The sequence below is a fragment of the Talpa occidentalis genome, unplaced genomic scaffold (genome assembly GCF_014898055.3).
Source record: "Talpa occidentalis isolate TD23 unplaced genomic scaffold, MPIMG_talOcc4v2.1 talOcc4.5, whole genome shotgun sequence".
Lineage (NCBI taxonomy): Eukaryota > Metazoa > Chordata > Mammalia > Eulipotyphla > Talpidae > Talpa > Talpa occidentalis.
The window spans coordinates 66195630-66212079 of record NW_023604861.1 but is presented as its reverse complement, the minus strand read 5'-3'; the positions used below and the strand labels follow the sequence as shown (position 1 = coordinate 66212079).

The 16450-nt window shown below is 34.2% G+C and overlaps 1 protein-coding gene across 2 annotated transcripts in view; it reads left to right on the top strand.

Moving 5' to 3' along the window:
- Positions 1–16450, top strand: part of RNF17 (ring finger protein 17) — a 190819-nt gene that overhangs the window by 51490 nt on the left and 122879 nt on the right. The window contains exons 11-16 of one of the 2 annotated variants that reach the window (XM_054701227.1): positions 483–563; positions 1557–1715; positions 4195–4384; positions 6162–6330; positions 6988–7178; positions 8003–8144. In XM_054701227.1, the coding sequence (XP_054557202.1) occupies positions 483–563; positions 1557–1715; positions 4195–4384; positions 6162–6330; positions 6988–7178; positions 8003–8144 (932 nt within the window). The remainder of the gene's footprint in view (positions 1–482; positions 564–1556; positions 1716–4194; positions 4385–6161; positions 6331–6987; positions 7179–8002; positions 8145–16450) is intronic. The other variant, XM_037527382.2, reaches the window with a different exon arrangement.

The following is a 16450-nucleotide window of genomic DNA, read 5'->3' as shown; positions in this document are numbered from 1 at the left end:
TGGCACCTCCCAATATTTGTTTCATTGGTTAACTCTCCAAAATAACATTTTTTAACTTTATTGAAGTAACAATGGTGTAGAACATGTAGGTTTCAGGCATACATCATTATGAATCAACATCTTCATATATTATGTCCCCCATTAAAGGTCCAGTGCTATCCTTCACTATACAGTGAACCCCTTTTACCTATTTTACTCGCCCCCCTTCTCTTCTAAGTAACCATTAATTTGATCTTATAGTCTAAAAGTTAATTTTTGTTTTGTTTTGTTTATACATGTGTTTAGTTTGTATGTCATATGCGTGAAATCATAGCACATTTCAGAATGACATTTTGAATACAAAAAAGGACACGTTGCTTTTTCTCGTCACTTTACCTCAATGAGTTAGTTAAACCTACTTTTTAAAAACAGTATACCATTGTCAACATAATAAAATTACTGCACTTGCCTTTATTTCCTATTTTGTGATGCATATTTCACAGATGATCTTGTGGAGACACCTAGACATTTCTCAAAAATGCCTCTTGAGAAAAAACTATCTATTCCTTTTGGATCAAAAGCAGGTATTTTAACAACTGACTGGACTTGATATACTACAGTTTATTGGTGTATTTATAGTAACTCTTATTGATCTTAAGGAAATGAATAGAATTTTACTGATAACTGAAACTTTTAATATTAAAAAGTGTTTACAATTATTGGCAAAAATATTTCTGAAGTTTATTACACTTCTCTCAGCTGTCTCCTCATTACGTATGTTTATATTATCTTTAGTGTGGGTATTCTTAGTGATCTATATTTGATAATTAAAACATTTTATCATCTATCTTTACTCTTAACATCTATCTTCTATACTTGACTGTCTCTAATTCTACTCCTCTCGTCTTTGTTGTTATATCATTTTATTAGATAAAACATCTGCACTATTCAAAAATCAATATAGACTTGTTAAAATAACCTTGTGAAACTTTTCCCCAAACCTATATTTCTTGCCATTCAGTCCCTCCCTCCATTCTATAGTTAACTTTGTACTTACACAAATACACATATATTACTTTTCTAATTCTTTGGTTTTTTACAGAAACCATAACATACCATACACATTGTTCTGATCTTTTAATTCTTAACATGATAATCTGTAGATCTATTCACACCAGTAGAAAAACGTGGCTTATTTACAATTATATACAGACCACTTCTCAATATCTTCACTCTACCCTTATCCCTACCTCACCCAGAATTCCAAATATTGTTTATAAGTAATTTCTAAAGTTTTGTTTTAATCCAGTAGTTCTAACATATATTCTGACTTTAGATTCTAACTACCACATGAACTGCAATTCCACTTTTAATATATTTTGCAAGTAAAATATTTGCAGTTCAGGTTACTAAATAATTCATTGTTGAAATTGGGATCTGTTTCTCTGTCTGGTTACTATTTGGGGTTTGAGCTCTTTCCTGGATCCTAAGCATTCTACTAGAGGATATTATGTCAGTTTTTGTGAATTCTTTCCTATTATGTGGTTTATTAATGTGATTTAAATATTCTTATGCAGGTTCTCCAGAGCTAGTTTTTGTAAGCCATGTGGTACATCCTTGTCACTTCTACATTCGAAAATATGCACAAATAAAAAATGTAACAATATTGGAAAAGAAGGTGAATCAGTTTTGCAATGAGAGTTTACACCTTGATCCTTCAGACATTTTGGAGCTAGGTAATAAAATATTACTCCAATTTAAAGTATCAAGGTTTTGCAATTATTGGATAATTTGACCAAACCACATAGACCTTTTTTAATAACAGATTCATACTGTAAGCAGAAAAGTTCTAGAATTATTTAGCATAAGTTAAATTTTATTTTGGTATGTTAACTAAATATTAAAACTGACTGTTGAGTGAAATAATACACAAAACTCCATTATGGAGTCAGGTCAGTTATTGTTTAAATTACAAAACCTGTGATGGATTTTATATATATGCCCCCTCTGCTCCAGGGTAAGCTGATCCTCTTAAGATGAGTCCTTATAGCATGACTATAGTCCCTTGATATCTACATGTAAATGTGGAGGATGTCATTAAATAGCTAAATAATGTGCAAGAGGATGATGACATCCATTTCATAGGGCCACATAGAGGGCTGCGATTGGTAAATAGTCCAATTAAATTTTATGGTTTAAAATTTGCTATAATTTACGCTTTTGTTTCAGATGTTCCTTATAACACTGTTAACTAAGTTTTTATTATACTTTGCTATAAGATAAAGCTATGACTTGTTTGACTTATATTTTTCTCATTCTGTTAGTAGCCAATCAGTGCCCATAAATAATGAATACCAAAAAGTATTAACTGTTTAGCATTAACTGTTTAGTACTTATTTGAAAGTCTAATTAACTCTCAGCTCATCTTTGTATCTTATCAGAATAACAGACATCTGTGATCATCATATATTTCTGACAAAAATGAATAATAAAACCTAAAAAAAAAAATTTCAGGTATGAGCAGCCAAGAGAAGGGAAGTGTAGTGTTAATTTTTAACTTAATTTTTATGACTACAAAATATACATGAATGCAGAAATTAATACATGCCCCAAATAAATAGTTCAGAGCATACAGATAATGTTCTAAGAAAAACCAAAAGCCATTCTTTGTTTAAAACTGTTAAGGATAATTATTTCAAAGTAAATACACATGATTATATACTAATTTCTGTTTTGAGAAATTGGTTACAAGAAATGCAATATATTAGGGCCTCCCTTGTGGCATAGGGGTTAATCTCAGCCCTATCACTGCTAGCGCCTGAGTTTGATCCAGTGGGAGCTAAACCACATATGGCGCAGCAGACCTCTCCTGTCTCACCCACTGCTTCCCTTAGCAGTGTATTTCAGTAAATCTATCTACTCTGTCTCTCCCCACTCAATCCTTTCACCCACCCCCCACATCTCTGGCCTACACCCCTGTTTCTCTATGCAAAAAATAAGTTAAAAAAAATCTTTTAAAAAATGCCATATGCTGCTTTAGGAAGGTATTCCCTTGTTCTCTTTTCCTAGTAGTGTTCTTCATAAAGAACAACAAATGGTGCTTCAAAAGGCTTTTATCTATTGTAAGAAAGAATGCTTAACAGAATTTAATTTAAAACTAGGGAATAATGATTGCATGCTTTATCGCAACAAAAGGGAAGAGTGCATAATCTGAAACTAAGCAGGTATTTTGGTTGCTTGGTTTAATTTAACGGTTTTAAATTAAATTAATTTTAAAGGTTGTCTTGCTATGCTTCTCAAGTATCCTATTTTTATTAGCATATATGGAGGTCATTTAGCAGCATCTCTCTGTGATGTATGGCTTAGTCATTGAGAACTGGACTCTAAGACAGCCTGGGTTCTCTTACCAGGTGAAGTCATCAGCCTCTTTTTGCTTAGTTTCTTTACCTATATGATGGAAGCACTGTTTCTACTGGGTTGTTTGGGAAGTTAAACGAATTCAAACATAAAACACTGAGAACATTGCTGAGCTCATAGTAAACAATTAAATTCAGACCTCTTTATTCCTTGATCTTTTGTCCTCATTAATATTATTAGATAATTAATTTTATCCCTCCTTAAGATGCCCCTCTGGGGCTAGATCCTTGGTTCATCTTCCCCCTCTCTTACCCCCAGGGTGTATTAATTTGTTATTTTGGCTTTTCGCACACTGCATTTCACTGTTTCTTTATACTCCCTCCCCTTTACCAAGAGAAAATAATTGTTCATTCCTTTATTCTACCAGCGTATGTTACAAACTTCAGTATTTGTGTATGTGTACGTGTGTGTGCATGCCTGAGGACAGAAGGCTTCAGTGTGAGTACCATACACATAGTCATGTGTTTGCCGCTCTGTCCTTTCTGAACTTCTGTATGGTAGGACAGCCTCCTTAATCTTTGTCATGGTTCATAAAACATAGGTCCTTAATAAGTGATTGCTGACTTAGTATTCTTCATCTTTCCTTCCCTATTCTAGCTCATAAGTTTCTGTATTATGACTAGAAACTGTCATAATCCACTACCTTTATCCTTCTCAAAGCACTTGACTCATTACTGTATCACCAGTAAATAAACAAATACCTTTCAGTGTGGGAACTAATTATATATTCATAAATTAGAATTTATTAGGTTTTTTTTCTATAAACATTGATAGTGATTCATCTTCCTCATTATTTAGGTGCAAGAATATTTGTCAACAGTACTGAAAATGGAATGTGGTGTCGAGGAACTATCACTGAATTAATTCCAAAAGGAAGTGAAAATACTAGAAAACTTAGTACTTCAACAAAATTCTCAGTCCGTGAAGTTGCACTAATACAAATATTCATGGTAGATTTTGGAAATTCTGAAGTCCTAATTGTCACAGGGTATATTTTATAATTATTATATGTTTCTTGCCTCTTATTTTTATTGGGGGGGGGGTGGAGACTGAAGAATAAAGGTAATTGAGAAAGGGGTAGAGCAGAAGAATTTATTGTTCTTTCTGGGCATGTATCTTTTATTTTGCTCTGTAATTTGTATAAATGCTAAATTAAAGTATTATTTATCAGAGTAACTAGATGGGGAACTTAGAAAAGGAGCTCTCTGATGTATCCAAATTTAATTATTCTTCTATGTTTCTTCAAAGCAGGGAATGATGCCCCAAAATTTCTTTTAAATAAAGTCTTACAGTTAGCTTCAGGATGATTGAGTAAAAGTTTAGTCATATTTTTGTAATTTCATTAAATACATGTTAAAGTGGCATAACTAAAAATATTCCGTGAAATGAAATAACTCCAGGTATTCAAAAATGTTCCCCCAGTCTTTAGAAAAATAAAGCAAACTAAAAATGTTTCTGTAGTAAGAACTCATATTAGCCCTTTGCAGTCTGCTGTCCCCTCTCAGGGGACATCGGAATTCTAGCATATCACTCGGATGTCTCCTCTCAGGGGACATTGCAATTTATTAGTGATTATGGGGAATTGAGTTATTTCAACGCAACTTTTTGAGACATGCATGTTTCCCTGAAGTTTTATCTTGAAATGGCACAAGAAATTAAATCAAAATATCGTAAAATTACTAAGATATATACAAGAAATGTCAGCGGGTTTTGTGTCAGACGAGAACGTGAGATGTGTGCTCACGACAGTCCGAGCACTTCGCGACGCCACTTGAAAAGAGCGATAAGGGGAGTTTGTAGAAGAAAGGTCGGTTTTCGAACATAGCGCGCACTGTATAGTGAGATATATAATTACAAATAAACAAGTCTACATCTGGAGGAAAAGATTTTCAAAGCTGAGCTCATTTTGGTTTGAAGCTTCGAGCAGTGCACATAGATCTAACAAGGAGAAAATAGGAAAAGTGATTCTTTTCTTAGTGAATAAATTGTTTGGTGAAAGCTATTTTGGTAAATATCATCTTGTCAGTTAGTAATAACAATTAGAAATTTTCAACCCATGCATTTATTCATATTTTTTATTAGAACAATGGCAAAGCACCCAACCACGAATGAGTCTCATGACACAAGTGGTAGTAAAGATGAGCTCCAGATAGACCTCTATACAGACATGTCAAACATACACTAATCAGCCTGCAATGCATATTGGGGAGTGTTACAAAACTTATCATACTGTACAAAATTATAAACAATAAAATATTGGTTTTTTTTTTGCAAATATACATTCCTCGATGTCACCCAATTCATATAAGTCCAATATCATTATAATATGTTACTTGGTTCCAAAATTATACTAAATAATATGAGAGTCTGTAAATGCACATTTCCACCGCAAAGTAGCGTCAAGTACCTGGTAGCCAATGTCCAGAATGGTTCGGAGTGCAAAGGGTTAGCTCTAGCACAGTCATTTTTTGTCCATTGCTTTATAAATAAATAGATTTCTACTTAGGTGAATTCATTATCCCCTTTAAGTTTAAAGTGAATAGGTATATGAGATAAAGGCAATTGATATTTAATTCTGTAGGTAGAAGCAGTGTCTTTGCTTATAAAATTTAGATTGCCTATGTAATAAGAAAATGTGAATTGGAATATAACTTTCTAGATGATTTAGCTTGAGACTCTCCTTAGAAATGCATACCTTTTGTAATGGGAAAGCAAGATTAGGTTTGAAACATTATTTTAATAAATATGACTTGAATTCTTCCTAGAGTTGGTGATACTCATGTGAGATCAGAACACATTGCTGAGCATCATATAGTGCTAAATGACTTATGTCTGGTTCTAAGGAAGTCTGAACCACATATTGAAGTACTCCTGAAAGACATTCAACCATTAGCACAACTCTGCTCGTTGAAAGACATTGTTCCACAGAATTCAGTAAGTGGGATTTAAGGTATTTCTTCGGGGACTAAATTTTAGTTTATTTTAGCTATGTATTTACAATCAGATTGCTGAATGTAGATTCAAAGCATTAGTTTTCTTGGAACATATATTTTATGTAATATAATGAAAAGGAAATGAATTTCAGTTTTCATATTTGGAAATTTCTTAATGGGAAATTGAGTTAAATAAGCATATATAAGGGTAATGATAGTTTAAATATCCAAGTAAACAACTAAATTTTGAAGTCAAATAAATTTGGAGAGAAATATATGGTGTGTTGGATGTTTATATGTACTTCTTCACTATTTCCATGACATTTTGTTCTTGTTACATTCTGCTTTGTACTTGCGAATATTTCTAAATATTCATAATCCTCACATTAGTATTCAAAAGTGAAATACAACTCTAAAGCTCAACAGCTTATGGACAATTTGAGACTATCTTATAAAATCAAGGTGTGATCTATGTACTCTGCATATGTGAAGACTGTCCTTGAGTTTGTGGCATCGGTTGTTTAATAGCTATGGTTGGATCAGTACTTTTGCACAAATTTTCAGACTTTGATTAGTATTGAAAAGCTAAATCTAGAGCATCATACCATTAGAGATAATTATAATTACTAAGTACACTGGAATTTTACTTTTTTCACAGAATGAAGGATGGGGAGAAGATGCTAAAGTAGAATTTTTGAAAATGGTAAATAACAAGGCTGTTTTAATGAAAGTTTTTAGAGAAGAAGATGGTGTACTTATTGTAGATCTGCAGAAACCACCAACAAATAAAATAAGCAGTGATATGCCTGTGTCTCTTAGAGATGCATTAGTTTTTATGGAACTAGCAAGGTAGGTAACTTACTAAAACTTAAATATTTCTTTAGAGTATAAAATAGTAAATTTGCCTTTAAAAACTATGGGCTCTAGAGTGAACCTCAGCATACTCTAAAAATATTGCTGGATTTTGTATGTACAATTTCTCTAAAAACTGTATGCAGATAATTTGATTTTTAAGGTAGCTAAGGTAAAAATCATTTGTAGATATTGAGCATTATTTTTAGATTCCTGTATCTTTATAAGCAGTTCTACTAAGGTTTCAAGAGTTATAATTTAGCAGTTCCTAATTTAAATTTCCTAACCTTTAGAATAAGTTCGTGATCACCACAGGTTTCTTTCCTTCTTCCCTATTTCTGAAGAACAAAGTAACATTACTAACCCAAAAATTAGAAGATACTTTCTGTCTTGAGCAATTTGATTATTCTGTAAGAGACCCAAGGAGCTTCCACTCTGGGAAAAAAAAAAGTAGAACCTGGGAGCTGGAACGGGGCTCAGAATCCCTCAGCTGACCTTACTGTACTCTCCCATAAACTTCAGCTATCTTCTCAGCTTAAAGAGTAGAAACCTTAAATCTAAGTAGAACATATAGCTCCAGCTTAACAATATCCCAACACAAATCTGAAGGTAAATTGTTGACTTTTGAGACTTGACATCTTATGTAACCTGTTTTGATAGTTGAAGGTCAAAGAATTGTTATGTAGAAGAGGGAATTTGTAATACTTCTTGAGAGATAAATCAGTATATGTTCAAGTCCTTTCTCTAAATAAAAGTCACTGAAAGAAGAAATACTTTAAGGAAATAGCTCTTATTTATTCTTTCAATTATGCTTTAATTAGGTTTAGATCACAGTCCCCAAGAAGTCACTCTGGAAAAAATACAGCTTTACACTATCATCCACCTATTTTGCCTAAAGAAATGACAGATGTCTCAGTTATGGTTTGCCACATAAATAGCCCTAGTGATTTTTATCTTCAATTGGTAAGTATATAGTGTTTCTATGAGACAAAGCATTTTTTTTTCAAATTTTAAATAGAAACATGTAACATTGAAATAAGTACCCAGTGTGAATTTTAGAGCAAACATACTGCTATCAACCTTCTATAAATGTACGTTTCTTAGTAACTGCAACTTTAAACAAGAAATTCATGTTTCAGAGTAAACTGAAAGAACTCTTCACTATGCAAGTTAATGAAGTATGGAAGGAAAGGAAAATGAAAGCTACCTAATGTTTCTTGTTTACCTTCTAAAATCTACAGGAAAGCACATAGAGCAGCAGACTAGACAAAATAGAATAATAAAACCTGTTTCTGATCCTGTACATCTGAAAATCTCCTGATTACTAGATCATTTTCTGAATCTGAATACCAAAGTCGGTTCAGATCACAAAGACTTTTCAAAATTGGAGGGTTTTAGATAGTTACTACTAATAAGAGTTCATCCTTGACTTGTGTCAGTCTTTATATGAATTAACTCACTCTAAGAACCGTAATTTTTATGTGGATTAACTCATTAATCTTCACAGCAATCCTATGAGAAAGATATTATCCTCATTCACATGCAGTCACTGTAACTACAGGCATAAAGCAAGTTGCCTGAGGTCACACAGCTGCAATGAGGAACCAGGATTAAACTGGACAGCACAGCTTCATTCAGAGCCTGTCAACTCAAATACTGCAGCACACTATACTGGCTCCCCACATGAATTGTGGAAATCTGCTTTTGGCACTAAATTAGAAGTGTCTTGTATTTATTTTATTGATTTTTTGTATTGAGAGAAAAATTTTCCCCTGTTAAGCATTAAATGTAGTTCAGTGCCATTAAGTACATTCACAGCATTGTACAACCATCACCATTTACCCATCTGCAGAACTTTTTCATCAACCCAAACAGAAGCTCTGTATCCACTGAACAGTAAGTCCCTATTTTCCTTCCCCCCAGTCTTAATAAATGCTATTCTACTTCCTTTCTCCATGTGTTGGTATGGTATTGCCATTTTCAGAGAAATGAAAAGAACTTGAAGGGATTATGTGACATTAGCTAGAAAGATGAGACAAATATTGGATGATTACACATTTATGGGTGATATAAGGAAACAATGGATTAACTGACAAAGCAAAATAAAAATAAACTAACAGATACTGATCATCTGAAGTGAATTTGCCAGAGGTTAAGAGGGTGGGAGAAAAGATTAAGGAGATTACAGAGATGATGGTGTATTAATATACATAACACAGCCACTACCAAAGCACCTGTAATATGCCACCATAATCCATTGTTCTCTTTCTCCCCATCCTGTTTTTGTCCCTTCCCCCCCACTCCAATGCCTCAGTTCTGTGGTCAGCTTTCAAGTGTTGATTTAAAAGTTTGTCATTGTCCGACCATTTGTTTGGTTTCTCTACATTCCAGTATTTATCTTCTTGGTAGCTCCAGAGTAGAAACATAGAATATTTTTCCTTTTGTAATCTGCCTTATTTCAGTTAGTATAATATTTGTAAGTTTCATCAATTTTGTAGCATGTATCAGAATTTCATTCCTTTTCATGACTGAATAACATATCATTATATGTATATACACATTTGTTTATTTACATTTTGTTGATGGACACTTCAACCTTTTGACTAGTCATTATATGAACTACTGTCATTACATGAACTCTCACTATATGAACATGGGTGTATAAGTATCTCATTGGAGCTCCACCTTCATTCAGTTCTTTTGATTACATAACTAGGAGTAAAATTGCTGGATTATATTAAAACTCTGTTTAACTATTTAAAGAACTGCTAACTTTTCCCAGAGCATCTACAACATTTTACATTTTAACAATGTGTAAAAATTCAAATTTTTCCCTGTTCTCACCAACACTTTCATTTTTTCTTTTAATATTAGCAACTTTCAAAGGGTGTGAGTGATGTCTCATTGTGGATCTGATTTGCATTTCTCTAATGGCTAGTGTTGTTGATTGCATCTTTTTATGTATATATTGACAGTTTATCTTCTTTGGGGAAATGTCTTTTCAAATCCTTTGCTCATTTTAATTGGATTATTTGTTGGATTATAGAAGTTCTTTATGTGTTAGGAATATTATTCCTTTATTGGAGCAATCATTTTCAGATATCGTCCCTCATTCAGTGGCCTGCCTTTTCACTCTCCTGATGCATTTTTTGATCTAAAAAAGTGTTTGTTTCCTTCCTTCAGTTTCAAAACTGCTGCTAATTATTACTCTCCGTGCTGAGGCTCCTTAAGGTGTCCTCCTTAATTATTTATGCTCCTTATTTATAGATGTCTTTAATTTTGAATAAAAAACAAACTTATGTAAAAAAAAAAAAACAAAAGAATACCTACCACCATCCCTTTAATTTCCTTAACCTTTTCTCCCACCTGATTAACCTGTGGTAACTTCACTTCAGTTATCAGTGTCCACTAGTTTATTTTTTTTTTAGTTTTATTTATTATTATTTTAATGTTTTTAATTTTATATATTTACATCATTTTTCATTTTTTGCACAATGTATGCATTATTATCTTGGTTATATTCCCCATACAATTCCCACCCCCCTTATATTTTTTTTAATATTTTAATAATTCTTACATCATTTTACATTTTTGTACAATGTATGCATTTTCACCTTGGTTATATTCCCAATCCAATTGCACCCCCCTTATTTTGACCCTAATCCTTCTCCCCACCCCTCACAGCCCCATATTGTGAGTCTGGTTTATAGTTGCTTGTTGATTTTGATTTTTACTTTGAATTAGTCTTTTTTTCCTGGTCCCTTATTAAGGTTTTTGAAATTCTTGCTGTGAGTGAGATCATCCAGTATTTTTCTTTTTCTTTCTTATTTCGCTGAGCATGATCCCTTCTAGTTCCATCCATGTTGCTGCAAACTGCATGTGTTTATCTTTTTGGATTGGTGAGTAATATTCCATTGTGTATATGTACCACATCTTCTTGATCCAGTCATCTATTTTTGGACATGTAGGTTGTTTCCATAGCGTAGCTATTGTAAATAGTGCTGCTATAAACACAGGGGTGCAGGTGCCCTTTGGTATTAATGTTTCTGTGTCCTTTGGGTGAATACCTAGGAGTGGAATTGCTGGATCATATGGAAGCTCTATCTTTAGAAGGTCAAGAAATCTCCACACAGCTCTCCATAGTGGTTGACCAGTTTGTACTCCCACCAGCAGTGCAGGAGAGTTCCTTTTTCTCCACAACCTCACCAACATTTGTTGTTGCTAGCTTTTTAATATGTGCCATTCTCACTGGTGTAAGATGGTTTCTCATTGTAGTTTTGATGCATTTCATGATTGCAAGTGATGTTGAACCTTTTTTCATATGCCTGTTGGCCATTTGCATTTCCTCTTCAGAGAAGTTTCTTTTTAGCTCTTCTGCCCATTTTTTGACTAGATTATTTTCTTTGTTTTTGTTGAGTCTCATCAGTTCTTTGTAGATTTTTGCGATCAGTCCTTTTTCATTAGTGTTGTGAGCAAAAATTTTCTTCCAGTTGGTGAGGTTTCTCTTTCTTTTGGTTATTGTCTCTTTTGCTGTGCAGAAGCTCTTTAATTTGATGTAGTCCCAGCTGTTTATCTTTGCCTTCACTATCACTGCTTTGGGTGATGTGTCTGTAAAGATGTCTTTTAAGTGCATGTCATGTATTGTTTCACCTATATTTCCTTCTATATATTTTATGGTTTCAGGTCTTATGTCTAGTTCTTTAATCCATTTTGAGTTGGTTTTTGCACATGGTGTGAGGTAGTGGTCAAGCTTCATTCTCTTGCATGTGGTGACCCAGTTTTCCGAGCACCATTTATTGAACAAGCCTTCTTTGCTCCAGTGCATATTCTTTGCTCCTTTGTCAAAGTTTAGTTGACCATAAATCTGTGTGTTTATTTCTAGATTTTCTGTTTGGTTCCATTGGTCTGTGTGTCTGTTGTTATTCCAATACCATGCAGTTTTGATTATTGTGGCTTTGTAGTATAGTTTAAAATCTGGGAGTGTGATGCCTCCATTCTCCTCTTTTTTTTTTTTTTTCAGTAGAGCTTTGGCTATTTGGGGTTTTTGGTGATTCCATATGAATTTCATCAATAATTGTTCTATTTCTTTGAAGAATGACATTGAACTTTTTATTGGAATAGCATTGAATCTGTAAATTGCTTTTGGAAGGATGGCCATTTTGATTCTTCCAATCCATGAGCAGGGGATATCTCTCCATTTCTTTGTGTCTTCTATTTCTTTTAATGGTGTTTTATAATTTTCTTTGTATAGGTCCTTTACCTCTTTTGTTAGGTTTATTCCCAAGTATTTGATTTTTTTTTGTTTCAATAATAAAAGGGATTTTCTTTTTTAATATCTTCTTTAGATTGACTGATTGTGTATAGGAAGGCTACTGATTTTTGCATGTTGATTTTGTATCCTGCCACTTCACTAAACTGATTAATTAGTTTTTCTGTGGATTTTTTGGGGTTCTCTATATATATTATCATGTCATCTGCAAATAGTGATATGTCTTGTATGTCTTTCTCTTGTCTTATTGCTCTGGCTAGGACTTCCAGTATTATATTGAAAAGCAGTGGTGAGAGTGGACATCCTTGTCTTGTTCTAGATCTTAATGGAAATGCTTTCAGCTTTTCACCATTGAAAATGATACTGGCTATGGGCTTGTCATATATGGCCTTTATGATGTTGAGGTATGTTCCTTGTATGCCGAGAATTTCAAGGACCTTTATCATAAATGGGTATTATACTTTGTCGAAAGCTCTCTCAGTATCTATTGATATTATCATATGGTTTTTATATTTCTTTTTGTTGATGTGTTGAATTATATGGATTGAGTTTCAGATGTTGAACCATCCTTGTATCCCTGGAATGAATCCTACTTGGTCGTGGTGAATTATCTTAAGGATACATTGTTGGATCCTGATAGCTAAAATTTTATTGAGGATTTTTGCATCTGTTTTCATTAGAGAGATTGGCCTGTAGTTTTCTTTTTTTGTGTTGTCTTTTTTGGTTTTGTTGTTAGTGTAATGTTGGCTTCATAGAATGTGTTTGGTATTATCCCTTCCTTCTCAATTTTTTGAAAGAGTTTGTGAAGGATAGGCACTAATTCATTTCTGAATGTTTGGTAGAATTCATTTGTAAATCCATCAGGTCCTGGGCTTTTGTTTTGGGGGAGGTTTTTTTTTGATTACCATTTCCATTTTGCTGCTTGTAATTGTTCTGTTTAGGTGTTTTATTTCTTCTTTATCTAGCTTTGACCCCCCTTATCTTGACCCCAATTTTTCCTCCCTTCCCCTAGGCCCCCCCCATAGTGTGTGTCTGATTTATAGTTGCTTGTGGACTTTGATTTTTGCTTTATTATAATTAGTCTTTTTCCTGGTCCCTTATTTAGGTTTTCTAAATTCCTGCTATGAGTGAGACCATCCAGTGATTTTCTTTTTCTTTCCTGCTTATTTTGCTGAGCATGATCCCTTCCAGATCCATCCATGTTGCTGCAAATTGCATGACATACACCTCAGCAACATCTTTAAAGACTCATCACCCAAGCAGTGATAGTGAAGGCAAAGATAAACGCTAAGACTACATCAAATTAAAGAGCTTCTGCACAGCAAAAGAGACAGTGACCAAAACAAAGAGAAACCCTACCGACTGGTAGAAAATTTTTGCACACAACATTAATGATAAAGGACTGATTACAACAATCTGCAAAGAGCTGAATAGACTCACCATTTTAGTTTTATTTTGCTTTATCAGTTTGTCCACTGTTCCTTTATATTATAAATATGTAATCATCCAATATTTGTCTTACCTTTCTAGCTTATGTCACGTCACATAATCCCTTAAGGTTATTTCCATTTCAGTGATAGTGGCAAAAGTTCATTTTTCCTTATAACTGAATAGTATTTCCTTATGTATATGTACATCTTCTTTATCCAGTTCTCTTATCACTGGTTACTTCCATGTATTAGTTATTTTAAATAATGCCACAATAGGCATTGTGGAGCTTATAATTTTTTGAGTTGTGATTTCATGTTCTTTGGATAGATAACCAGAAATGGGTTTGCTGGATCAGAAACTATACCTTCTTTTCTGAATTTTCAAATATTTTTTAAAAATTTTACAAAGTACCATTAGTTCACATCATTGTTAGTATTTTCAAAGTATAGCCTCTCCCCCACTTTAGGTGCAGTCACCATTGCACGCCCACAACCAAAGCACCCGTAGTATGCCACCATATCCATTGTCCTCTTTCCCAATCCTCCTTTTGTCCCTTCCCCCGACCCCAATGCCTCAGTTCTGTGATCAGCTTTCAACAGTGATTTAAAAGTTTGTCTTTGTCTGACCCTTTGTTTGGTTTCTCTGTATTCCACATACAAATTACACAAGCCAGTATTTATGTTTCTCCTACTGACAATCCCTTTCATCTCTTTCCATCTTGCTGGCAATGGTATGAGTTTAACTTTTTGATCATGGAGTAGTATTCCATTGTGTATATATGCTACATCTTCTAGATCCCCTCATCTGTTTTGGGGCACTTAGGTAGTCCATAGCTCAGTATTATAAATAGGGTTGCAAAAAACATAGCAGCGCAAGACTCCTTTTGAATTAGTGTTTTTTTTATTCTCCAGGTAGACACCTAGAAGTGGAATTGCTAGTCATGTGGCACAGCCATTTGAGAAAACTCCACACAGCTTTCCAAAGGGCTGGGCCATTCTGTATTCCTACCAACAATGTAAGAGGGTTCCATTTTCTCCACACCCTTACCAGCATTTGCTTCTGATCTTGATATGAATCATTCTCAGAGGTGTGAGATGGTATCTCATTGTACTTTTGATTTGCATTTCCCTGATGAATGTGATGAACATTTTTTATATGACTGTTGCTCATCTATATGTCTTCTTTGGGGAAGTGTCTGTTTAGTTCTTCTGTGCATTTTTTATTGGATTTTTCATTTTCTTTTTGTTGAGTTGTATGAGGTTATTATAGATCTTCAAATCAGTCCCTTGTCAGATGTATGGTGTGCAAATATTTTCTCCCATTCAGTAAGTTGTCTTCATTTTAGTGATGGTTTCTTTTGCTGTACAGAAGCTTTTTAATTTGACATAGTCCCAATTATGTTTATTCTCTTTTTGTTTTTCTTGCTGCCTGCTAGAAATGAATCCACAAAGACATCACTTGTCATGAAGTGTTTTGCCTATGTTTACTAACTGCTATGTATTTTATAGTTTCAGGTCTTCCATCTAAGTCTTTGGTCAATTTGAGTTGACTTGTGTGTATGGTGTGAAAAACTGGTCTAGTTTCATATTTTTGCATGTACTGGTCCAGTTTTTCCAACACCATTTATTAAAGAGGCTGTCCTTGTTCTAGTGTATATTCTTGAATCCTTTGTCAAAAATTAACTCTCCATATAGGTTTGAGTTTATTTTTGAGCTCTCAGTTCTAGTCCTTTGGTCTGTGTGTCTGTTTATGTTACAGTGTCATGTATAATTAGTATAGTTTCAAGTTGGGATATGTGATACCACCATTCTTCCTCATTTTCTCAGGATTGGTTTGGGTATTCGGAGTTTTTTCTGGTTCCTTTTGAATTTCAGTAATGTTTGTTTCATTTCTTGGAAAAATGCCATGAAATTTTTTTATTGGGATTGCATTGAATCTATAAATTGCTTTGGATCAGATGGCCATTTTGACAATATTGATTTTTCCAGTCATTAGCAGGGAATATTACTCCATCTCTTTGTGTCTTCCCTTTTTTTTTTTTTAACAGTGTCACAGGTTTCTTTGCACAGATCCTTCACATTCTTTGTTAAAATTACTCCTAGGGGGCCTCCCTGGTGGCGCAGCGGTTGAGCGCTGGGTTGCGAAGCTGCCCGCGGCCTCTGTGGCGCCGGTTCGATCCCCGCTGCTCCCCGGCCACCGGAGGAGGGTTCCCACATGGCGTGCAGACCTCTCCTGCCGCCCGCTGCTCCCCTCAGCAGTGTACTTCGGTCCTTCTGCCTGCTCTGCTCCCCGCTCTGGCTCTGGTGAATTCTCTCACCCTCCCGCGCTTCTGACTGTACCCAGTGCATGTATAAACAAAACAAACAAACAAACCAGCAAACAAATAAATAAAGCATGCCTCTATAAAAAAAAAAAAAAAAAAATATTTAAAATTACTCCTAGGTATTTAATTTTTGGTGTGATAGTAAGTGGGATTGTTTTCCTAATTTCTTCCTCTACTAGCTTCTTTTTTGCATATATAGGAAGCTACTGATTTTTGTGTATTGATTTTGTAATCTGCCACTTTGCT